The 26,570-nt window shown below is 31.5% G+C and overlaps 1 protein-coding gene across 1 annotated transcript; it reads right to left on the reverse strand.

Annotated features, from left to right (window-relative positions):
- LOC308640397 (A-kinase anchor protein 9-like) lies at positions 1 to 26,001 on the reverse strand (the record flags this gene model as incomplete). Its single annotated transcript, XM_081312323.1, has 14 exons — positions 1 to 462; positions 919 to 1,059; positions 2,765 to 3,835; positions 4,232 to 4,411; positions 4,746 to 4,898; positions 10,404 to 10,508; positions 10,879 to 11,055; positions 13,922 to 14,041; positions 15,037 to 15,269; positions 17,764 to 17,976; positions 19,289 to 19,451; positions 23,536 to 23,892; positions 24,648 to 24,740; positions 25,888 to 26,001. Coding segments are annotated over 14 exons (3,582 nt in total), but the record flags the coding sequence as incomplete, so codon positions are not given.
- Positions 26,002 to 26,570: the final 569 nt, after the last annotated feature.

The raw sequence follows: 26,570 nt of genomic DNA on the forward strand, positions 1-26,570 counted from the left end.
TTAGTTGCGCTGCTGGTTACACTCCTCTGTCAGTAACTCAACAGCAACATAATGTTCCCTCTTTAAAGTTTCAGTTTCTGAAATATGTCTGGATTCCATATCCAAAATTTCAGCGGCATGAAGTTCTTGTATGTGTTCAATTATTTCAGTAAATTGCCTAATTATTTCAGAGACTTTTTCTGAGGAACAGCTAGTCTGTATATCAATTTGAATTCCTGCGTTTTTAACAAGAATTTGTGGAGTCTGGTTGCTCATGTTGACCTTGAGTATTTGGTCCGTTTGGGATGCAGTGTTTTTACCTACTTCAATAGGAAGTGGCTCTAAGCAGATGTTTCTGTTTGTTGGTACTTCAGACTTATCCTCTTTTATTAAGAAGTGGGATAATTTCATTTTTTCCTCATCAAGTTGATTCTTAACTTGGCTTAAATCTCTCTGAAGAGATGCCATATTTGTCTCTTTTACCTGAAACACAGATAAATTAAGTTGAAAATCTTACAGTGGAGAGGGAAAGAGTATAATTTCATTTATATGTTCACTTGCCTCAGAATAATAGGAAAAACACTTTGGAAACTGTAATACATATATACTTTCGCATGTATGTATGGTCACAGGTTACTACAAAATTGAAATAATTTTATTAGCCTTTACTTTTGTTTCTCAAGTGATTTAAGTTCTCTTTAACAGCAGTTTTTCACTTCCTTTACTAAAAGACTAGAGATTAAAAGCATTCTTCTAATATAAAGATTCCTAGCAAAACAAGCAAGGAGATGGTGAATAGATTTATAACAATGGAATTTTTCAAAAAGACTTGTAAATTTAGTTTAAGTTATGGCTCTGGACTTGTTTCTATAGGACATTTTGAAAGGGAATTAAGATGGGTAGAAATGAATGAATTAGGAGTTATGTTACTTGTCTTACCAAAAGCTCTTTTTGAAGTTTTTCTGTCCTTTCTTTGAAAGTGGCAAGTTCTTCTTTGGTAGCCACCAACTCGATTCTAAGAGCCTCAAGTTCTTCAAAAAATCCACTTTCTCCACTGACATTTATTAACTCAGTAGTTGTCTGGATAACAGTAGAAAACATAAGAAATACACCATTTAAAAAAAAAAAGCTAAGTTCAAAGCATTTACACATTCTAATGAAGCTTTTCCAAGACTGACTGCCTAGGGGTTTTAGTGATAAATGCTTTTTCAACAAATAGTGAAACATTTTAAGAACTATCGTTTTGTATTCTTAAGGAAATAAGAAAGATTTTCTGGGAATGAAAGACGAATCATGCCATTAATATATATAACATTTATAAATTATTGATAAAAGTATTCTTTGTGCCACTCAAAAGTTTCATATTTATATTACTTTCCTCAAAAGATATGAGCTCAAAGATAATTATTATAAGTTATACCTAAAAAGTTATATTAATATTTTAATAATTATTACCTACAGTAATATGCAATTCCAATGAGCTAGGAAGAAGAAGTATAGTGAATGAAATTATTATCCTTTGCCAATATAAATTAAGTAGACATAAAATCCCAATGTATCAATTAATCTTCTGGGGCAGGTAAGACTGAACTTCTGGTACTTGAAATTGTAAGTTTATTAAGTGAGGGAACTTGAAGGAAAAAAGTCTTTGTCATGTCTGTCATACACTAAGAAATAACTGCAATTTCTGATCTTGTAAGTAGAATTAGGTCAGTTACAAATTTTTCCTAAGAAGAATAAAATCTATTATGAGGCATAAAATTTGCCAAGCTAATAACTTGTTACTCATATTAATTCAATATGAATATATTTTGATATTTTTATAATTGTATCTCACCTACGTAACTTTCACAGATTTTATGCCAAAATTGTTTTTGCAAAATTGTGGTATGACCATTTTATGAAGCTCTCCCCCAACCAAAAAAAAAAATTGTGCTGGTATTAATTAAAAATCATCTATTAATAAACTGTCTTCGGTTCAAGATTAGAATGTATAGAATACTCATGAATATACATTATTGTGGTGGTGATGATTATGGGGTGCACTATGGTACTTAAAAGAGATGATGACATAACATACTTAGTAGAGGTACATTAAGGGGGAAAATATCCACAGAAATTCTAGAGGACATTTGCTAAATTTAATGTTTCCATATTTATTTGAACTATTCTAATTAATGACAACCCTGATTGAATAAAGATGTTTGAAGATCACAAAATGTAATTTGGGCCCATTATTCTAGTGATAATAAAATAACCCTATAGTGTTAAATTTAATCTGGTCTCTATACCTTGAGTTTCTGTGTAAGAAATGTTACTTGTCTGCAATATAACTTGGTAGGAAATCAAATGAACAGAGTATAATCAACTACTAAGTCTCAGCCAATGATAGTAGGCAACTGTTTCAGCCAATCATAGGCAATCAACCAATCAAATCACATCCAAACAAGGTCTAGCCATGACCAATCAAGCAATTTCTGAATTTTATGTGTGAGTTCTGCCTCTAAATACCACCCACTGTTGCACAGTGAAACTGTTTGAATCTCTTCTGGTTCTGAGTGTTGCACAATGCATGTAGCACTTTTTGCTCAAACAAATTCTTTAGTTTGTCTAAAGTTCTTTAAGAACAGTATGATTTTTTTTAATAAAATGCCATTATGTATAAATTGGTAGGTGTCAGCAGAACTGTTTGACTTAGTAAATTACCAATCAGCTTAATAAGCAAAGGAAAAAAAAAAGAGTTTCTTAGGGTATTTTATGTGAAAAACTCAAATATAAAACTAACCTTGAGAACAAAATCTCCGTGAGGGCTTCTTTTCCTTTCTTTTCCTTCAAGTTTTTTCTTACTGTCCTCCAATAACTTCTGCAGTTCTATCTGCTTCTTTTCTTTTTCCAAAGCATTTTTCTCTGCAGTTTCTACTTGTTCTTTTTTTGAAATCAAAGTAGTATGCATTTCAATCACTTGTCTTTCTAAGTCTGATATTCTCAAGGTTAATGCAGACATATCTGACTCCATCTTGTTTTCTGTTATTTGATTTAAATTCTGCATATTTTCCTTTTCAAGTTCTGATGAATCTACTCCTTTATCTTGATAGAATTTCACATATTCCTGAACTGCCTCAAGTTGGACTTGACTTACAAGAGCAGCAGCTACTTTCTCCTCAAGTACTTTCTGTAGGTTTACGATCTTCTTCTGAAGCATTTCTGTTTCAGATTGGCCTTGTTCTTTTATGTCTTCTATCTGTTTATAACACTGGATAAGTTCTAAGTCCTTTGCACTAACAGAGCTCTCAAGCTGTAGCAGTTTCGTTTCCAAATTTCTGGAAACTTTGGTGCTTTCTTCAAAAGATCTGAGATACATCTTGTTCTCAGGGGGTTTAAGAACATCTTCAATATGGATTACTTCCAGTTCGGGTTGGTCTTTGCTGATATCATCTATAGTCATGCTAACACTTTCATCTGGTATACTTTGGATTTTTTCCTTAGGGTCATGTTCTCTCTTCAAGTTGACTAATTCTTGTGTTAGCTGATCCATTTTAAAATTGGTTTCTTTAAGTACATTTTTTGTGAAGGCCATTTCTTCATTAGTGATTTCTACTTGCTGTTCCAAAGCCAGCTTTTCAGCTATAACCTTTTTTAACTGATGTTTCAAGCTGTCCTCTTGTTCTGAGGGGGAACTGGTATCCACCAACATATTCTGTTCAATATATGACAATTCCTCCTGAAGTTTTTCAATCACTTCATTGAGCTTGTCTGTTTCTTCTTCTCTATTTTTCTTCAAACGTTCTTGATCACTCTTCAGACATTCTATTTGGGCTTCAAGATCCCTTATCAGTTCATTTTTTTCTTCAAAATCCTATTAGTTAATGAAAAAGGGAAACACAGAAAAGTATGTATTCATATTTTAAAATTTTGTTTTATTTTAGGGTAAAAACTTAAAGATGATCAGGCACAAAAGCTGTATGCTTGTCAGACACATTATGTTACAATAATAGACCAACAATATAGACCAACACCTCCCTTATCACATCAAACAAAGACCTTATTTAGAACATCATTCTGGAAGTTCTATTAAACATAAGTGGCTTATGCTTTTAGTATTTGATTCTCTATTAGGAAAATGTCAACATTAGTACATTTTATTGGAAAGGATAAAATACTGAATTAAGTCTATAACAGATGGCATCCAAAGCTAATTACTCTATTTAACTATATTAGATTTCAGATAATAACCAATTTTAAATGAGTATACCTTGTTATCTGTTGTAAGTCTAATTTGTTGATGAACGTCTCTAATTTGCTCATTTAATCGATCAATTTCTACCTCTTTTTCCTGTATTATTTGAGCAAATTTCCCAAATAGCATATGCTGGTCATGAGTAGAGATAGCCTCAGGATCCTTCATGGCAAATCTCAATTTCTCCATTTCATCCTAGTGACAAAAATAACCATCATAGTTGGATGTATTCATGACATGGCATTGTTCACAACATTGTTTCAATTAAGTCTTATAAAAAATACATTTCCTACAATGTACAAGTAAAAAAATTAGACATAATGTAGATCAATAATTCTTGAAATATTTTCATAAAAGATCTCAAAAATTTAATTATGAACAGAAAATAAGTTCCATGCAAATCTATTTGCTTGCTAGTGTTCTTCGAGTGAGTATTATTTAGATCTGGACTTAGTAAATGTTTATTATAACTACATAGGAGCAAAACTTATTATCTCTTTATAGAAAAAAAATTTTCTAAAATAGTTACCTTGAATAATTTATTTTCTTGTTCAAGTTCCTGTAGACGGGTAGTGAATTCCTTTTTCTGTATTTCCAATTGCATATGTAGTTGCTGAACTTCTTCATTTTTATTTTCAAGCTCATCTCTAAATTGCTCTAGTTGTTCTTCTAAGTTTGTTATCTTTAATATCAAAATTATGAAAAGTAAAGAAAAAAAACTTTACACAGATGTTTGTCAAGATAGAATTAAGAATGTTGGGGCTGGGGCTGTAGCTCAGTGGTAGAGCGCCTGCTGTGCACATGTGAGGCACTGGGTTCGATCCTCAGTACCACATAAAAATAAAGATATTGTGTCCAACTACAACTAAAAAAAATTTAAAAAAAGAATGTTGTATTTGCTTTACAAAGTACATATGCTTAATTCATAAGAATAAAGGAAAGTGGTTTTCTAAGCCAGCCATACCTGTATGGTTCCTAGACATGCTCACACTGCACATTCTTTTTTTTTGTTTGTTTGTTTTTTGGTTTGTTTATTTTGTTTTTGATTTGGCACTGGGGACTGAACCCAAGGGAGCTTTATCATGGAACCACATCACCAGCCCTTTTTTTCATTTTATAGTTTTTAGATAGAGTCATGCTAAGTAAGTTGCTTAGGGTCTTGCTAAGTTGCTGAGGATGGCCTCAAACTTGCAATCTTCCTGCCTCAGACTTCTGAGTTGTGGGATTATAGGTGTGTGCCACCATGCCTGTCACACTGCACATTCTTAAACCATCTTGCCCAATTAGAAGACACCTTAAAGAAGGACACCAGGAAACATTTTCTACCATAAGCAGAAAGAGTCACAGAAAGGAGCAGTCCACATGCTAACTCTTATGTTAAATTCAGTTAAAATTAAGTTAGTTGCTATTGAAAAGCTTAGAAAAATTGTAGAATTAATTCAGTTATTCTAGTATCAAATAAAACTAACTTAATATAGTCCCACAAATATCTAATTATAATCCATTGAATGCCCTGGCTGCTTTGTGGTTTGATTAAGCAGATGGAAGCAGAGATACACAATAAGGTCAAGAGATCCTTAGGTCTGAATTGCAGAGTAAGTTAACAAAATAATTTTAGTAGAAAATCAGAGAGCTCTTACTTATAGGAAAACAGAAATTTAATTTTTGAAGATAGATTATTAGTAATAAAAGTAAAATAATCCTCTTTGATGGTTATCCAAAAAAAATGAACCTGATGACGAATATTAAGAGCTAATTATTGCTCTATTTAAAAAAATGGGTTTGAGGACATTAGCAATCACTTTAGCTCACTGCTTCACAGCTACTTAATATTTAATAAATGAATTTATAAACATATATTTACTTGATGATCAAAAATGTTGCATTAACAGCAACCTAAGATGCAGAAGCAGTGTTTAGTAGTAACTGGCTCAGAGCCAACTTTAAATCATTTAGTGCCTTAAAGTTGAAAAGGGGCATATCTTGCTTATATACTGATACATCACATAATTAGAATCATTCTAGCACAGGCAAGGCAAGGCCTTAAAAATCAGCCTAAAAAAAGAAATCAGCAAGGAAAAAAAAATCAGCCTAATATTTCTTAAACAGAAATGGTATCAATACTAAATAATGGCTATTATTTATAGAGAATTACTGCTAGGCATGGGTACAAAGTACTTTATATATTGTTATTTTTTAAAAAGCCTGTAACAACCTTAGGAGCTCTATTCTATGATTAACCCCATTTCAGAACTGAGGAAGGGAGTTACAGCAAGGAGTAACTTGTCCTGAGGTCACATGTCTACTATGTGGTGAAACCACCTTTTGAACCTGGGGAGTTCCAGTCCTAAACTATAATTTATCCTGTTTCTAATAACTAATGTCTAAGACCTCTACTTAAATTTTTTTGTAACACTGATATTGAACTCTGTAGACACTAAAATACATTTAGTGGTTGTACATATATAATTTCCAGGTTAGTTTATTGAAAATTGTGATGACTGTATCTTCTTCAAAGTTATCTGACAGTATTTACACCTATTCTCTTCTATAACAAATTTTAATGACAAGGTATTATAAAATCAACATACACATATTTATTTAAGTAAAATTGCTGCCCCACCTCACATGACCTTTTTTTTTTCCTTGTAATATCACTTAATAGTCAAATTCTTAGATCTATGTCTTAAAAGCCCTGCTACTCAAAGTGTAGTCTCTGGAGCAGCAGAATGGGCATCATGTGAGAGCACGTTTGATGCACAGAATCTTGTGCTGCACTCAAGAGCTGCATTTTGGAAGCTGAGGTTGTGGCTCAGTGGTAGAGCGCTTGCCTAGCATGCGTGAGGCACAGGGTTTGATCTTCAGCACCACATTAAAAAAAAAGGTATTTAGTTTCTCTACAACTAAAAATTTAAAAAAAAAGATTAAAAAAAAAGACCTGCACTTTATCAAGATCCCCAGCTGATTCATATGCAGAGAAGGACTGGTTTAAAGTACTAACATTTTTTATTTTAAGTAGCTGAACTTTAGACATCACATCAGACTTTAGTTTCTCCAAATGACACTATGGAACATTCTTGTTATTCAAGCAGACTCTAGTTTCAGGCTATCTTATAACAACACCCAAACCAGAACATTAGAAAGGTTTAAACTTGTTTTACTTATCTACCAATTGATATCTAGACTATTTGGATGACACTGATTTGTACCTATTTGAGTCTTATTTTATTTTGTAAGTGTTTTTTTCTCTTAAAAAAAAAGTATAGGGGCTGGGGTTGTGGCTCAGTGGTAGAGCATTTGCCTGGCATGTGTGAGCCACTGTGTTCGATTCTCAGCACCACATATAATCAAAAAATAAAATAAAGGTCCATCAACAACTTAAAAAAATGTTAAAAAACTTATATATGTTCCACTAATTAGATAGCATATTCCTTGAAGTCTGGTGTTGATTTCACAACTGAACAAAAGTGCTCTACATTCAGAAACAGCTTAATAATAAATGTTGAATGACAGTCTTTAACATTTTTCACTAACAAGCAAAATATATTCAGTGTTCTGGCATCATAGCATCATAGGGTTCCAGAATCAGTTCTTTCTGTCTGTACTAAGTACTAACCTCTCTTAAGGATCAGGTCACACATTGGCAAATTAGGAAATTTTAGAACAGAATCTATTCCCAGGGAGAGTGTTAAGGGTTAATGGGACAAGGCATTTAATATACTTTCTAGCCCTCAGCCCTCAGCAAAGTTAACTATTATTTACTATTGCTATCTGTAAACTAGAGCTCATTAGTTCTACAGAGAGCTAAAACTTACTGATCCTTTTCTCAAAATAACTATTGTCTCCACAATATTTCCTTCTCCTATAAGAAGCTATTTTCTTCTTTTTATTCATCCCACATTTCTAAATAGTCTAATGAACTTTCAAAAAATGTTTTATACAAATCTAGGTTTTAGGAGTATTTGAACGTCTCAACTATAATGATACATAAAGATATCTTTATGTTTATACTCAATAGGATATCTGAAAACATTTGCCTAGTTTTCAGGATAGAATGCTTAAGTTATTTTCATTAAAAGACATATGCTTTAATTCTACATTCATACCTCTCATTATTCAGTTATAGGTAAGGAAGTGAGTTCTGATAGAATACTCATTATAGTTATTTAAAGCAAGTAAATGAAGGTCAGCTGTTATTTTAATTTGTATATATTCACTCAACATCTTTGGCTCTGGGTCTCTATCTGCAAAAACTGAAAGTCAGTTAACAGATGCTCTCTCTATGGTTTCTTATAGTTCTGTACTACTAGTACTATGATCCTGAGTAAAAGGTAGATGTTTATTAGAAACTTAATTCAGGAAATTAAGGTGTTAGTAGATATATATTACATTCAAATGATAATAAAAATAATAGGGCATGGTGGCACATGAATGTAGTTCCAGCTACTCAGGAAGCTGATGTGAGAGGATTGCTTGAACCCTGTAATTTGGAGTTTATAGTCAGCCTGGCACTATACTTAATGGCTTCCATCTCAAAATACAAAAACAAAAACAAAAAAAAACCTGTGTGTGTGTGTGTGTGTGTGTGTGTGTGTGTGTGTGTGTGTGTATGTATAGAATTAGGGCTAAGGAAATAACTCAGTGATGGAATGCTTGTGTGAGGCCCTTTGAGCCCCAGAACACACACACAAATGAAGAGAAACAACTAGTAAGCTACATCAAGTATCCTTAATCAACTACCACTACTTTTAGATCCAGTTGTGAAGGTTCATATTTTGGGGGAGGAGATTATTCAGTATTTAAGATAAATCATTAAGTATTAATTCCTTTCAAATATACAGAAATAGTTACACACAAAAAAAATGTGCTCACTGCTTCCATGAAAACTCCAAACTTAATAAACAAGAACTTCTCAGATGTTACATAAAAATGGGAAAACGATCCTTCTCATGGATCATTTCAACTATAGTAATTTCTATGGATTCCTTTTTTCTTCTTTGAACTACAAATTCACTGAACCGTCATTTTAGCTGATGTCTAAATTAGTTTTATAAACAGATTTCCAAGTACTTATTACCAAATACTTCTACGATATTTAAGCAAAATAAGTAATTGTTAAAATAAATTTAAATGTTCTGAGAAAAATTCTATGGAAAGAGACAAAAACATAATTAAAAACATTTTAAACATTTAAAATTATTTATTACTATACAATGTTGAGTATTATATGTTTTAGGAAAACTACTAGTAGACAAAGAAAGTTAAAATTACTATAGATCTAAAGGTAAATTTTCTTTTCTTGTTCTCACAGGGGTATTATTATGTTGCCTAGGCTGACCTTAACCTCCTTGGCTCAAGTGATTCATTCTCCTGCCTCAGAGTCCTGAGAAGCAGGGACTACAGGCACGCACCACCATGCCTAATTGGATCCTTCTCTTTAAGAAGGAGGGAGAAGGGCAACACAGGATAACTTTATAGTTACTTTCTTGTTATTATTATTTTGTGGTGCTACAGATTCAAACCCACATTGAGCTAAATTCCCATTCCTAGTTCATTATTAATCTTTTAAGCACAAGCTTCATATGTTGTAAAACAATACTATCAATTCTCAGGGAAAAGTTTAAAAAGAAAAAGGAAAGCAAGCAAACCCAAATTCACAGTAGAGAGGAGCAAAAACTCAATGCCCATAGCACGAACAGGAGAAAAGAGATGCTGCCTTTTGTCCTAACTACTACATTTCTCCACTGTCCTCTTCATTCAGCCCGTACCTGCTAAATTATCCTTTCTCCCTCTCTAAATTTCTTCTTGCTTCAAAGTGCTCACACTAGTTATCCTCTCAACCTGGAATAAACTTCCTTCATAAGCTTATCAGTTCACATGTTTATTGTCTTGAAGATCAATTTAGGCACTGAATTGAGAAAGTCTATATTTTGGTTTTAGACCACAAACTTCATTTTGTTCAAATGATATTTTCAAGGTAACTGATTTTAAAATAACTCAAAACATATTTTGTCATTTAAAAATAAAGTGGTAGAGTGCTTGCCTAGTATGTGTGAGGCACTGGGTTCAATCCTCAGAACCATGTAAGTAAATAAAACAAAAGATATTTGCCCATCTACATCTAATACACACACACACACACACACACACACACACACACACACACGAAAGAAAAAAAAGTCCTTACCTCTTTCTCTTTTCTGTCGATAGCATCTCGCTCAGCTTGCAGTTGCACTTCTAGAGACAATTCTGCTTTAGCTTCTAAGGCTCCAAATTGTTTCTGGTCCGCTACCTTTAAATATATAAGAATGTTCTCAAATTTTCAGACATTAAATACTGATTATTCAGAGTGTGTGTGTGTGTGTGTGTGTGTGTGTGTGTGTGTGTTCGTGTTTCCTTTTGGATAAGTAGCAATTCTCTCTGACCAGTTAGGAGGACAAACTCTACATTAGTGAATATCAAAAAGTTACAGATATTCAGTCTTGAATACATTCATAGAGTCAAACAGGAACTTTTGACACTTAAAATGCATTTCTCAGATAAAAATGAAGGCTCTTCCCCATCTGCCCCCACCCTCAAGCTTTCTTATTCAAGCTCTGATGTTTGTGTATCAAACTTTTCTTCATTAAAACACTTAATAAAGTTAACTCAAAATGTCACACCTTTTGAAAATTGTCTGTGCTAACAAGTAAGGCTTGTTCCAGTTCTCTCACTCTGAACTCTAGCTTTTCAATTTCTTCATTCCTCTCTTGTACATCTCTCTGAAGCTGTTCTTTTGATAGAAGCAGCTCACTGCACTTGTCTGTTTTTTCTTTTAGATCATTTGTTAACTGTTCAACCTGAAAATATAATAAACAAAAAAATCTAAAAATTTGAAAAGTTCATAACTTTTAATTCATTTCAAAAATCATTTTTTTCAAAAAACATTTTGAAATGCTATATTAATTTCATTTTTTATAAGGATAGCAACTATTATCTCAAACAAAGGTTGATAGTTCCCAAGTTGATAAGAACTAGGCAGCACTAGTAAACAACAAATATTGCTTTTGCTCAACCCTTTTTAGAAAAATTTCTTTCTCTTAAGACTAAGACTTTAGCTAGGAAGAGGGGAAAACCACATTTTGAATAATGTTGAATTATCTAGTAATGGTACAATCATACTAAGACCTATGACCTTAAAGATGGCAAATTTGTAGAGTACTTACTGACTTGCTCTCAGAATGTGAAGTAAGATAACCTGAAAAAAAATCTTTCATGAATTATTTTTTGATAATAGTTATTTACAAAGCACTTTCAATCTATACATTGCACCATCCCAGAATAGAGATGAGGATGGGTGGTAAGAGAGAGCTGTACATTTAGTGTCTTAATAGTTTCTCCTGCATCCAAAATAAATGATGACACATCCCAGAACTTATCCCTGAAGACTGATATGCAAGTGCCTTCAATTCAGTGGCTCTGGGATAGAAGAATACAGGAAGGATTAATAAGATAATTTATGAAATTAGTTCTGATCAAGAGGGAGAGGAAGTTCCTAAAAAGATAAGTGATGGTAAGAAATAAAAGAATACTGCCTTTATTCAGTGAAATACTTGGAGGCAATTATACAAAATGACAATCATTATTCAGAACATTAAAAAATGCAAGCTTAATTATAATTACAGGATTAAATTTTAACAGTAATAAAGCTACTGAGAATAATAGGTTGACTAAGTTTTGGATTAAGTTCATAAGAAAAGGCTATAAAACAGGTACAATGAAATGGCATATTATAATGTTTTCACAGTTGGAATTTTTGGGTCTTCAGAAAAACAGAAGCTGGGATTAGTTCTGGCAGGGTAAGCAGAGAACAAATGGGTCACAATGTTCCTGAGGAAACTCAAACATACCTTAAAGTTTCATGAATGAGATAGGTCAACTTTCAAATATTTTTTAAAAAATTATATAGTAGAAAATGGCAGTCAAAGTTCTAGATCTTGAATTATCTTTTGAGTTTCAATGAATAAGTCACTGTTTTTCAAAAGCTAAAAATACATTTGTTAGAAATAAGGGCAATGACTACAAACAAGGGGAATGATGACTTTTCTGCTATTCTAGCAGATTTAAAATTTCATTACAATGAACTTATAGGCATTTTATACTTCATTGAGGTACTTTTAAGAGAAATGAATCAAGTAAACTTCTTAGAAATTGTAGATAATTTTCAGCAATAAAATTATTTTCAGAAATAATAGTAGTTGAATTTAAGTGTTAACTAAGGGCCACACTAATACTGCTATGCAGTGGGAGCTATTACTGTCTTTATTTTAGAAATGAATAAATAGATTTAAAAGGTTAAGTAGCTTAGTTACTGTCACACATCTACTACATAGCACAGCCATGATCCACACTGGGATTGCCTTATCTCAAGCACAATCTCTTTATAACCAGGATAAGCCATCTTTAGAAATATATATAAGTGATATACGTATAAATATGTATAATATTTCCCATGTAGCATTTGTTTAATAAATGTAGAGTTTTCTGTATGAGGAAAATGGACAGTGGGAGTGACAGAGTAGAAGCAGGGAGACTGGTCAGGAAGCTACCTCACACATATAGGCAAATAATAATGACAACTAAGACACAGGGAAATGAATAAAGCTGAAAAGAATAAAAAGATATAGTATAAATCTGATCCATTAATGGTTTGGGTTCAGGGCTGAGAAGGAGTGGGACTGAGGAAGAATTCTAGAACTTAGCAAAGAAGATGATTTAGAAGGCACAACATTTATTGAGATGAAGGAGGAATAATTTTATTCTTGTCTTTTTGATAAAGGCTATTCAGGAACCAAGAATATGATTCCTGGATATGTTAAAAATGAGACATCTACGTGGAGACGGAGTAGGCAGTTGAAAATTCAAGTACAGAGTTCAACAGAGATGTTAGGAATAAAGGAACATCTGTGGGGCAATTTACAGATGACTGGGAAGAAAATGTAAAAACAGAAGAACGAGGACTCTAAGACTAAGTCATGAGGTACCCCTCATTTATTTTGGGTAGGCAGAAGACAAATAAATACTGGAGGAGAGAGACCACACTCTACAGTAGGTGTGTCACAGCAGTCAAGAGAAGGCGATACTTATAGAAGACTGTAATGAGTGTCTCTAAATGGTTGAGTAGTATTAAAGACAGAGAGGTGATTACTAGATACAGCCAAGAGGCTTTGGGTAACCTTCATAGGAACAGTTTAAATATACTAAGGGGTATAAAATTCCAAGAAAAAGATGTTGGAAACTTCATTGTAGTGGACTGTAAAAGAGAAGAGAAAGGGAAATAATTAGTAAAGAGTGACTACAGAGAATTATCAGTTTAGTTGGGATGGGAGTAGAGAACTAGGCAGAGAAGTTTATTTAATACTAGAAAATATATAAAGATGGAAATAATTCCAAATTTAAGTACAACATTTTTATGTTTTGTTTTTTGTTTTTGATGGTGCTGGCATCAAATCCATGACTTCAGGTATGCTAGGCAAGTGTTCTACCATGAACTATAACCCCTAGTCCAATATAAACATTTTTTAGGGTTAATGACCTCCTCACATTTAAGTAACATTCAATGTCCTGATTTTTAAGATTTATACCTTATTCACTTTTAAGTTTTTCATAATGTAACTCTTACTTCACACTCAAGATACAAATAGGCAATACCAATAAAATTCTTACCTCTCTAGTTTGATGTTCACCAACAGGCTGGATTCGAGGCACAACCTTAAGTTGTTGTTCTAACTTCTGTATTTCTTGTTGGAACACATCTCTCTCATGTTCTCTGTCAATGGCTTGCTCCTGAAATTGAACAATAATAAAAACAATAGTAATTGAAGAAACAATATTTATTAAACCGATTATCTCTCTTTAGTTATAGGTTAAGTTTGTTTGAAAAGAAAGGACTGATGACCATGGAATCACAAAGATTCAAAAATATTTTTGGTATGACACATTACCTATTTGGGTTCTTCCACAAAATTTAAATACTTAAAATTTATTTGAAGTACATTTGTTTTCATTTAGGTAATGTTAAACTCAGAATGAAATAATTCTCCTCCATCAATGAATGTACTTGTACAATGGAGAAATTACACTGCTAACTCAGTCATTAAGCAAATAAACAAACTGTCTGGTAAATCAATTTCTTATAATCTTAAGTTTTATACCTAAAATTATAAATAGTATAAGACTCTAATTCTCTGATATGTGAAGAGAAAATCTGGCTTATAAGAAATCTTAAAGAAGAATATCCATGTGAAATTAAAGATTTAACATCTTTTTGGAAGAGAGCAATGGAAGCTTGGCAACTATTCCAGTCCAAGTGCCACACTGTTGTTACCTGTGTTCACACCTTTTGAGGTGGACACAATGGTAGACAATTAGCTCTTGGAATTCTTACCTGCTTTGACTACTGATTAAATGAGAGACTAGTAGAAGATTAACTATGAATTTTGGAACGTTAACTAGTAGGGCTTATTCACAAGCTAGTGGCACAAGTTTTGTTGTTGTTTAGGTTTTTTTTTTTTTTTTTGGTGCTGGTGATTCAACCTAGGGCCGGCCTCATTTCATTCATGCTAAGCAGTACTCTACCACTGAGCTACATTCCCTGCCCTAGTTTTACTATTTTCATTTTGATTGTTACATAATAAATTATTGGAATACTCTCTCCATTGGTGTAATACACACATAAGCAAAAATATTAAGAGTCCCTATAATTTAAAGTTAAAATAATATAGAACAGTATCACATAGTATTCTACTGAGAAAAATCAATATCAAATTGCAAATACTTACATCTAAAAATTTTCTCATTTTTTCTAATTGCTTTTCCAGTGCTTGGTTTTGCTGTCTTAAATCCATTACTTCAGCATTTTTTTCTTGTTCCATCTCTATAAACCAACTGACTTGCTCTTCAACATCTATTTCCAAAGCTTTCATTTGTTTTTGAAGTTCATCATGTACTTTCTCAGCCTGACACTGCAATTCTAGCTTTTCCTTCATTAATTTTTCTGTCTCATGTAGTAATTCTGTTTATAAATGCAAAAGCATTCAGAGTTAATTATAATTAATGGTGCTTTTTTTTGCTTCCAGTAAATTTTACCTTCATGAAATAAAGACTGAGAAATATTTTAAGTCCATATTAAAAAGTAAATATTCTCTTATAGAAATAACAAAATATCTTACTGCTACACATACATAAACTAGTATTATTAAAATTATGCAGAATTAACAAAAAGAAAGTCCCGTCACAAAAACACCATTTTTGTAAAAACATAGCAAATGACAAAAAAGCCACTTTTCACTATTAATAATAGAACAAAATTGAATGAAATTTAAGCATAGAAAAAGAACATTTTTATTTACCTCACACAAAAATTAATTCATTCCAAACCCATAAATCACTTTCATATGTATACATAATATACACAAAAATCACTGTAAATCTTTAAACAAGCAAGGAAGAGTTGTAGAAGAAGAAATATGACTAGACCCAGAATTTCCTGTTATTCTTACTCCTTATTAGATCCATATTACTGAGTTGTTTTTGCATGCTCACATGTATGTGCATCAAGGGAAAACTGACACGTGAGAGGCAGTGTGGTTAGCACTAAAAACAGACTATGTCTTCAAATCCTAGCTTGCCTCTTTTGTTTTACATGATATTCAATATGATGATCCTTGGTTTCCTTATATGTAAAATGGGAACTATATCATTGCCAATCTCTTACAGCAAATTTGGAATCAAATGAGTTAAAATATGTAAAACAATAACTGTAGTATAGTAAGCACTATTGTGTTAGTATCATTATTAATATAATAATAAAGTATAAAAGAAAAAGTAAACCAATCCTCTAATAAAGAAAATGGAAAGAACTTATCTCTAGAATCTTTATACTAACTGATGTACCAACACTATACTCAGGACAAGGAATCAACAGAAAAAATTTTTCCTTTGAAAACAACACTGATACTAGATGTTAACATAAAGTAAATCAATCAGAAAGCCTCTTATTAAATTCCATTGATCTTTTTACTACCATCATTTTATAAACTTCCTGACTTAGAAGAGGATTCTGGAAAGTCATAGACTACAAGATTTAATATATTTGTTAACAAAAAAAACATTTTCTTTGAAAAATTGAAATTGTTTTAATTTTCATGCATAACAGATAATAAGATGATGTCATTATCAATCTCAGTTGTTAATTTCAAGTGAAAATGTGAACTTTTATAGTAAGACAAGTTGTTTTGTTGTTAAAGAGAACAACTTTAAGAGTGAATCACAGCAGCAAAACTGCGAAATTAGAGACATGTTAGTTGGTTGAAAATCCAAGGGTTACTCAAAATTTGCATCTAAATCTACCACTCAAAAATAGTCCATGCAATTGTACGCACACGCCTGCTTCAGGTGCTGCATCGACTGCAGCATCTACTAGTCCTATGAAAATAGAAAACAAGACAAGACACAACAAAAATATTATACATATTCTATTGGCTAAAATAAGATAATGCATGTGCCCACATATATATTAGAAAGCAGACGCTGAAGCCACTGATTATTATCACTGGAGATTTTAAGAAGTTCCAATATTTCTTGAATATTTTACATGTATGACACAAAGTTTTTCCCCATTAAAAATTACAACCCTAAACCCATGTTAGACTAATTTCATCATTTTACAAAAAATGTATGTTGTATTTCTTAATTGATCAAATGAAATTAGACAAACAGTTTATAATTCCAACTTATGTTTACTATAAAAGTGAGGACACAATAAACTGAATTTAAATTTTTACTATTACAAAGATTGACATTTACTGCTAAACAAACTTTAATGTCAAGATATTATTTAATTTCTTATTTAAGGAAAAATTAAGGTTATTTATAAATTTAAATTCTCTTTGAACTCCTACTACACTAGATGTCAGCCTGCTTCTAGCGCCATTGACCTTTTCCATCTATTTGGCTTGCAAGCCCCAGACCTGCTTATTACTAAAACAAGTTCTTAGTTATTTAATCCGACAATACATTTTTGCTGTCTCTTTTCTATTAAAAAGCCTAAAGCTTACACAATTTATAAAATATTCTGCCCCATTATTTGTAACCCTCTCTTGAGGCAGATTTTTGGGGTTAAGTAAAGAATTGTCTTTTCCTGTTAACAGTCAACATCTGCCAGAGATTAAAAAAGAAAGAAAAGAAAACCCTGGTTCTACTTGGTTGTCTAATAAGACAATTACCTATAGGTATGTTTGGTTATAATTTTTTTGAATATACTTTTTTTAGTTGTCAGTGGATCTTTATTCTACTTATATACAGTGTTGAGGATGGATCCCAGTGCCTCCCACTTGCTAGGCAAGTGCTCTATCACTGAGTCACAACCTCAGCCCACTCTGCTATTATTTTTCAAGTTCCTATATGGTATATGAATAATGGCATTGAAAAAAAGGGGGGAAAATCATTCTTAATGTTTAAAGAATATAAATGAAAAGAAAAGTGTTCCAAAGTCTGAAAATACGTACGTTGTACAACTGGACTTGCTTCTGCTTTCATTGCCGCCTTCTGTCTTGACAATAATTCTTTTTCTGCTTGGATTTCTTGTTGTTCTGCTTCCAATTCTTGCAACCTATTACCTGCACGTAACAACTCCTGCTCAAGGCGATCTATTATATCAGTTTTTTCCTGAATTTGCCTTTCAAAAAGAGTTTTTTCATCTGCGTAGCCATCAATGATACCTGTAAGATAAAATGAACAGGAAATGAAATTACAACTCATTTAAATTTGAACATTAATATGTTTTAATATGAACAAAAGAGCTGTTAGCAAAACTTTAAATCATTCCAACCTATTAAGAGTCTTGAATGAATTTGCTATTAATAGCAGCAACTTATTGACTTTTTTTTTTTAGTTGAAGATGGACACAATACCTTTACTTAGTATATTTTATGTGGTGCTGGGGACTGAAGCCAGTGCTTCATGTGTGCTATCAAATGTTCTACCACTGAACCACAACCCCAGCCCTTAACTTTTAATATGTACATTTGATTTAGTCGTCGTCTTCTTTTTTGAGTACCAGGAATTGAACCCAGGGGTGCTTTATCACTGAGTTACATCCCCAGTTCTATTTTATTTAGAAACAAGGTCTCACTAAGTTTCTTAGGGCATTGCTAAATTGCTGAGGCTGGCATTGAGTTAATAATCTTCCTGCCTCAGTGTCCCTGGGCATGTCACTGGGATTACAGGCATGTGCCACTGTGCCTGGCCTAATGCAGTCTTCTTGTTTACCAACCTGACATTAATGTGAAATTTCTCTAAACTTTCAAATACTTTGCTATACTGAAGTATCATCACATTGTATATGCGTAGTTCACTTTAGTAAAATGATAAAAATAGACAAGTTTCTAGCTTAATGTAAATCAGATATTATAAATCGAATCACAATTCTAATAGAGTAAAGAGAATGGGAGAGGGGAAAGAAGACGGGAGGGAAAAGAAGGGGATCATGAACTGAAATTTATTTCCATGCATGTATGAGTTTGTTGAGATGAACTCAGCTACTATGTATGACTATGAAGCTCTAACAAAACATTTTCTCTCAAGTTGGTATTTTAATTCTAGAAGGTTAAGGTCAATACCACAGCATGGGGGAAGAGGCAAAGCCCAAGGCTTTAGAGGCTTAAAGCCTATGGTCACTATTTAATGGTTACCTTAAACAATTCAATAACATCTTTACCTTCGGTTTTCTCATTTTTAAATTACAGGCATGTCTTAGGATGGTGGGATCATGGTAACAATTCTCCACCATCCATTTCTCTATTTTCTAAAATTCCTTTATATTTTCAGTAATTCTACAAGTTCCTTTTATATTTAAATGTGTATATGCAGTTTTAAAAACTGCTTGGAAAAACTCTGAAGACAAACTACAACTACTTTCCAATGGCTGCTCTAAATTAGAGTAGATTTGTTTCTGAATTTGGCTGTACATCAAAATCTCTATTTTAAGATTGAAGTTCTGCTACTCTGACTTGCCAAAGGCAAGGTACTTACCCTCAGCCTTACTGAGCTCCACTGCCAGCTGTTCTCTGGCCCTAGACTCTTCATGAAGGCGCTCTCGCAGTTCTTCTTGGCATTTAAGGAACTCTGTTGCCTGTTGTTTCTGTTTGAATGACTCACACATCAATTCTGTTTGTGTAACTTTTGCATGTTCAAGCTAAACAAGAAGGGAAAGAATACATAAAGGAAGATGAAGTGTTGGAAAACCAGTGTCATTTTCCATTAAAGTAAGGATTTCAAATAAAAGACATATTTCTGACTTACAGTCACTTAAGACAGTTCTAATGCATGTTAACATTTGTGGGTAGGATAAGTCAATAGTAGACTCCACATTTGTTTTGAACACTTTAGAATTCGGAGGCATTAAAAATATAGCCTTCTTAGAATGCTATCATTGGCATATACTGACTCCATTTTTAAAATAGTTTTTAAGATGGTAATACACACTTGAGGCCAAAGCTCTCAATCGCCATAACTTAATCATTTGTGTGAAATTACAAAAAAGCACTAACTTTGCTTTAGTTATCTGAGCTTTTATATGTCACCATCTACTTATCTGTTTTTACTAAAACAACTACATGCAGAAAAAAAAAAACCTCCACAAAAAACAAAAAACTGAGCTCAAATGTTTCCAGTACTTAGCCCCAGAATTTTAAGAAATAATTGTATGTATTGACAACAGGCTTACAGCAAGTCTCTTAAATAAATTTTGTAAATTTACATAAGTTTGTGTATCAGAAAGACATTACTGCCATGTTTTAAGCTTAAAATGATAAAATGTAGTGGTTTCTAAGGTTTCTAATTAGACATTAATAATGTATTATAAAATTAAGATAATATTTAAAATCTTATTCTTAAAGACTTCTGCTCCTCACACCTGAGTGTTATTGCCAAACCAAATCAATTTCCAAAATATTCAGTATACAATTATTGTTTTTTTAATTTAATTCATTTTTTTATGTTGTAGATGGACAAAATACCTTTGTTTTACTTATTTATTTTTATGTGGTGCTGAGGATTGAACCTAGTGCCTCACACATGTTAGGCAATCACTCTACCACTGAGCTACAACCCCAACCCCAATAATTGTTGTTTTAAAAGAAAGTTTAAATTTTATTTATAACCTATTATTTAAAAATGAGCATAGATATAAGACTCATAATGGAAAATTAAACATAAATTTTAATTTGTAACTAATTTCCTAAAATATCTGTGAAAATATATTGTTACTTTAAAAAGGAAAAATTTTATGAACATGTTCACTTTTAACTACCAACAGTATTTTCCTTTAAATGTGGATAAATACTATATTTTAATTTTTACTATAAAGAAAATGACTATGAAGTATACATGCTGTACACAACTACTCTCCTGAATTTAGTCAATACATTTTTTAAAATACATCAATTGCTTCAATATGTACATAATTTTTATTATATACTAATGACCTAGAAAATACATGAAATATAGAGTTCAAAGTTATAACTAAAAAAAGATGAACTATTTTCCAAATTTACTACATAAATTCAATAGAGTATTTACAATAAAATAAATATTTGCTTTAGATAAATTTGATAAGTCTTTGCCTCTATGCTCCATTTCACGACAAGATCTAAACCACCTTCACATACATTTAGATATTTACCATGAAATCATGAAAAAACCCTTCAGTTTTAGAAACAAAGCAAAAACCTCAAGCAATCAAATAAGTAAGACTAATATATTTTATTTACAATAGCAATTGGGATCCACTGCATTTGGGATAAGAGTCCCCCTTAAAATTCTCATTTACATACTTTACACAATAGCTTCTATCCAGTTAAGGTATGATTTACTCCTAATATCTATAATAGTATGAATTATATAAAAATTTTAAACTCAATATTTTCAAAGTATTTAGTAAACTCACCATTATACTTAAAGTATGGATAAGCTTTAGTAAAGATTATGACACTTAAAACAAAAGTTGTAGAAGGGGTAACAACACTATTCTAAAAACCATCTGGTCTGTTAAATATTAGCTAGCATGTACAGTTAAAGTCACCAAAGTTATAAAAAGTGCTGAATAACTTGTAGTCAATCATTCACAACATATTTGAGAATCAAATAAACCTGGAATACTGAATATGCAGGTATCTTTATGCTAAACACCTTTAGCAATGTTTATAAGTTTCACATTAAAAACAGAAAAAAGATATTTCTCTACAGAATTAGTTGACATATAGAAAACTAAAAATAAGTTCCTTATGGTGTAAGAAAATCTAGAATCCAAGTTTGCTTTTACCTTGCCTGGAACTACTGTCAGTATGTCATGGATGTAAACAATTCATTTAGCTGGTCTAGGTATCACAATACCTATTCTCTCAAATATAATCATTCCATTTTTATTCCCATTTTTATTCAGGATTAGATTCATAAACATACAAAAACAAGAATCTTAAGACAAGCAGAATATTTTTTAAACAATTCACCTGGCACTGGAGAAGTGTAATATTATCTCATTCTGCTTTCTGGAATTAAGAACACAGCCAAGTTGGGACTTTTAGATCAAATTGAGCCCTTTGATACATTTAGGATGAATGGGCAGCAGTATATACCAAACAATAACAAAATAAGGTTCTATTCCGTTAACCTTATTAACAATACTTAAAATTTCATTTCTCATTATACTTATTTGTTAGTATATTAACAACATAAAGCATCTGAGTTTTAGTTTTATTATTAAACAAAAGCATAAATCACTTTTTTAAAAAATTATTTTTTGGTTGTAGATGAACATAATACCTTTATTCATTTATTTTATGTGGTGCTGAGGATCGAACCTAGTGCCTCACCCATGCAAGGCAAGCGCTCTACCACTGAGCCACAATTCCAGCCCATAAATCACTTTTTTTAAAAAAGTATTTTTCTTACTTATAATTCCAAAACAACATGAAGTTAATTTATTACCACCATATATGTTATTTTCCAAAAGGAAACAGCTACTTACCAGATAGTTTAGCTAAAATCTAATTCTAACAGAGAAAAACAAAATACTCAAGATTCTTTATCCACCCCCTCCAACTCCCACCCCCTCCACTTTTTTTTCCGCCCATACTAGAGATTGATCCCAGGGCCTCACACATGCTGGGCAAGTGCTCTACCACACCAAGCTACATCTCCAGCCCCTTCTCCTAATAAAGTTATAACTCCTGATATTTTATAATGGGGAAATAATATAAACAACAACAACAAAATATATATATAAAGTTTATAGGGCCAGGGTTGTGCGCCTCAGTGGTAGAGCACTTGCCTAGCATGCATGAGGCACTGGGTTCAATCCCGGGAACCACATAAAAATAAACAAATAAAATAAAGGTATTGTGTCCATATACAACTACAAAAATATTTTTAAAAATTAAGTTCACAAAATAAAAGAATTTTGCCTATTTAATTTTTATTCATTGGTCATCATAGTATTATAGAAAACTGCTTATTCAGAGAAAAATTATAATAAATTTTATTTGGAAATAAATACTTTACATTTATGAGTTTCTCACTCATGACAAGTCAATAGGTTCTATGAATACTTCAATCCCTTAAGATACTAATTAAAATCATTCTGCCTTGAACAGCTACAGCTAAATTAGTTTTCATAAACATTTCACAAGTTTTGCATTACATAAAAAGCTGACAGTTTTATTTGAATACTCCTCTGAACAAGATATATCTATCGTGAACACATAAAATAAATTTGAAATTCAGATAATTTTAAAAGAAGTAGAATTTATTGTTTTCTGATAAAGGCTGCAATTAGTTGGGGTAACAGATCCTCAACTAACAAGAAAAAAGAATTAGTATATAGATAATAAGATACTTTGAATTGTCTTCTTGAATTCGTAGCAATTTCCTTTTATGTTCTTACATTTAATTGAGCAAATCTTTTGGCCACAGGTATTACCTAGTTATAATATAATTAACCTTCAATTAGTTTAAATAAAATTAACACAGGTATAATTTACAATGAGAACTTAACATGTACTATGTCCATAAGACAACCAAGAATACTATGACCTGACTTATTTTATACTTCACACCAATATTGTTTCACTTAATCAAATACCTTATAATTAATAAAACACATTAAAGTCAAGACTGGACTTCATACTTTCATTCTCTATTAATCAGCATTATTGCTACTGTTTTAAACTGAAGATATTTTTATAAGTTTTTCTTTTTTATATTCAAAGAAGCATACTTACAGATTCGCTAACTATAAATGTTTTGTCTTTGGAAAACATTTCTTCTGAAATAGTTAGTTGGTGGACCTCTGATTCTACTATATCATCAAGATGATCACTGTTTGGTAACAGAACTTCTCCATCTTCTCCTAACTCTTTACTAAGTGGCTTAAATTCTTCTTTAAATTTCATGTCCAATGCATCAGAGGTCTGAAGATCAATTTGATCCTGAGATAATTTCATTTCATTAAAATAATGTTTTTCATTTTGCTGACAGAAAGTAAGTGCTTGTTTTGATGACATAGTATTTTCTTTTCCCTTTGATAGTCTAGATAGTTCAGTTTGGTGAGCAAATGCAACGCTCATTGACACAATGACCTAAAGAAATCAATCAATCAAACAAAAAGGATTAGATTTATAAATACCAGCTGGATTTAAAAAGTGGGTCATTATTCAAAATTATATGAATTAGAAAAAAAGCCTGGCCTCATAGTTTTAAAAACAAAAATAAATCCTCTGATAAAGTGATACAGAGATAGGCTATTTTTCAATAAATTTAACATCAAAGTGTTTTACTGCCTGCCTTTTAAAATAAAACAAGCAAAATTTTTCTAACTATAACATCAATAAATGCTCAGTAAAAAAATAAAAAAATAAAAGTCTTTATATTTCTTCCTTCCAAAAAAATTCACTTGGCCATGAGTAATAATGTTCCGTGACAATCCTCCATCAGTATCTGTAGTTATTATCTAACATTACAATAATTTATCAGGGTAATACAACCACTTTTTCTCTTCATAACTTTTCCCTCATTTTTAGAATGCCAAACTCCTTCACAAGGTAACTATTTACAATGTAACACATATATAAAAACTTGTGGCATTCTGAAAAATTGTAATTACCATTCTATATCAAGAAAAAAATGTTCTTCTCAATGAAAAGCACCGCAAAACATTATATGAAGTAGCAATTATAGTTGATGCTGTTATACAACTGTTTGGTGGACTATATATGAAACTTACAAATAAAAACAAAGTACATACCATCAAAAAAATCTATGCTTTTTTTTGACAGTTCAAAGATCAAGAAAATCTATAAACCAAGAAAATCTTCCACATAAACTATAAACTTACCTTAGCTATTTCTTCTTCTAATCTTTCTTGGTATTGTTTTTCCAACAATTTAACCATATTTGTTTCTTGTTTCATTCCACATTCATTAGAAAACTAAATTAAAGGGTGAAATATGACAATTTACACTGATTTTATACCATTAATTTTAAGGATGTACTCATTATTCCAAAAATATCACTATTTTTGGACACTTTCAAATAAAAATAAATTTCAGTTATCTTTAAATAAAAATATTAATCTAATAATCCTACGAAATAATTACACTTATTATAAACTTAAAGATGCAAAGAGAGAAATATATTTACATATCTGTAATTATTAGCATAAATTCTAGGGTGGGTTAAGGATACTTAAATATAATTAATAAGACATATATATATATAAATGTATATTTATTTTAAGTAAAATGTTAACAAGTGGCTATGTTTGATAATGAAATTATGAGCAAATTTTCTTCTTGGTATTTATTAAAAGAACACAATTTTCCACATACAAATTATTTTTATCAATTAAAAAAATAAATCTTCTTTTAGAAATGTAGATATACTGTCAACATGAAAGTATTTGTTTATTTACAAATTATTTGAATTTCATCCAACAGACATTTAATAAGGGATGAGTGTGGCTCATATCTCTTCTTAATATCCAGAATGAGAAAGGGCAATAGGCAGTGATTTTAATTTTTACTAGAATTTAGAATTATTGAGTGAAGATGAAGATGCAGTTGGGGGTTTGAAAAAAGTTTTGAATAATACAATGTTGAGGAGAGGCAGAGAGTGGTTCAGTGGCAAGCACAGTAAAAAAAAAGGGCTTTTCTATCATTACTTCTGTTGGAAGATGGCCTGATCCATTATTCCAGCCCTAGCACCTTGGATTTTAGGGAATCCTATACACCATTCTGAAGATACCCTCTGCTTCCATAAGAGGAAGAAAAGACTATGTTGGCCATGGTACTGAAGCTGATTTATTACACAGTTCATAAAGAAATGTTACAAAGAAAAAAATTAAACTGTAACAAGGAAGGAAAATTCTCAAATTTATCTCTGTGTTTTTCCTATGCTATGAAAATATTTCTATAGACATTCTGAATCTTTTACATAAGGTATTATCCTCATGCTTTATGCTTAATCTTAGCCAAATATTTACTACATAATTACAAAACTGAAGACATAAAACTGATAGTAAGAAAAAAGTATCAGTGTACATAACTGTTTAAAAATGAAGATTAAAAATAACATACCTCTATTGCATGATCAATATTCTTTTTTAGACAACTTCCAGGATGTACTACTGATTTCTGTACATCAGATTCTTTAATTACCACTGAATCAACAGAGAAGCTAAATATAAATGAAAAAGTATAAAAAAATTAGTGTTATGTGTTTTATCCAAAGTTTCTACCATGCATAATGTGTACTGAGGCAGTGGGGAGACAAAAATGATAGTTCCCCCAGGGTTACAAGTATTGTAACTTAAAACATTTTTACTAAGTTTTCCATTTAAAAGTAACAATGAATATTATGTCATTTAATGAATTTCAGTATAAATGTATGATAAAAATTTATTATGTAAAAAAACATTTTTAATAAGTCTTTTAAAAATAACATCTTAGATATGCTTATATAGCAACAGTGTACATAATATAATATACTATATACACTGATACTACACACTACTTATATACCTAAGATATATGATACATATTATTCATATTACATGGATATCTAAATTACACAGACACAAAACATATAATAATATAGAATAGATTATATTGGATTAAATATATTAAAAGAGCCAGGTACAGTGGTGCATGCTTGCAACTCCAGAAATTTGGGAGGTTGAGGCAGGAGGATCAAAATTTCAGGACGAGCCTTAGCAATTTAGTGAGACTCTCTTTCAAAATAAAAAAAAAAAGGGTTGGAA

Source organism: Spermophilus citellus (assembly GCF_964194105.1).
Source record: "Spermophilus citellus genome assembly, contig: SCAFFOLD_131, whole genome shotgun sequence".
NCBI lineage: Eukaryota > Metazoa > Chordata > Mammalia > Rodentia > Sciuridae > Spermophilus > Spermophilus citellus.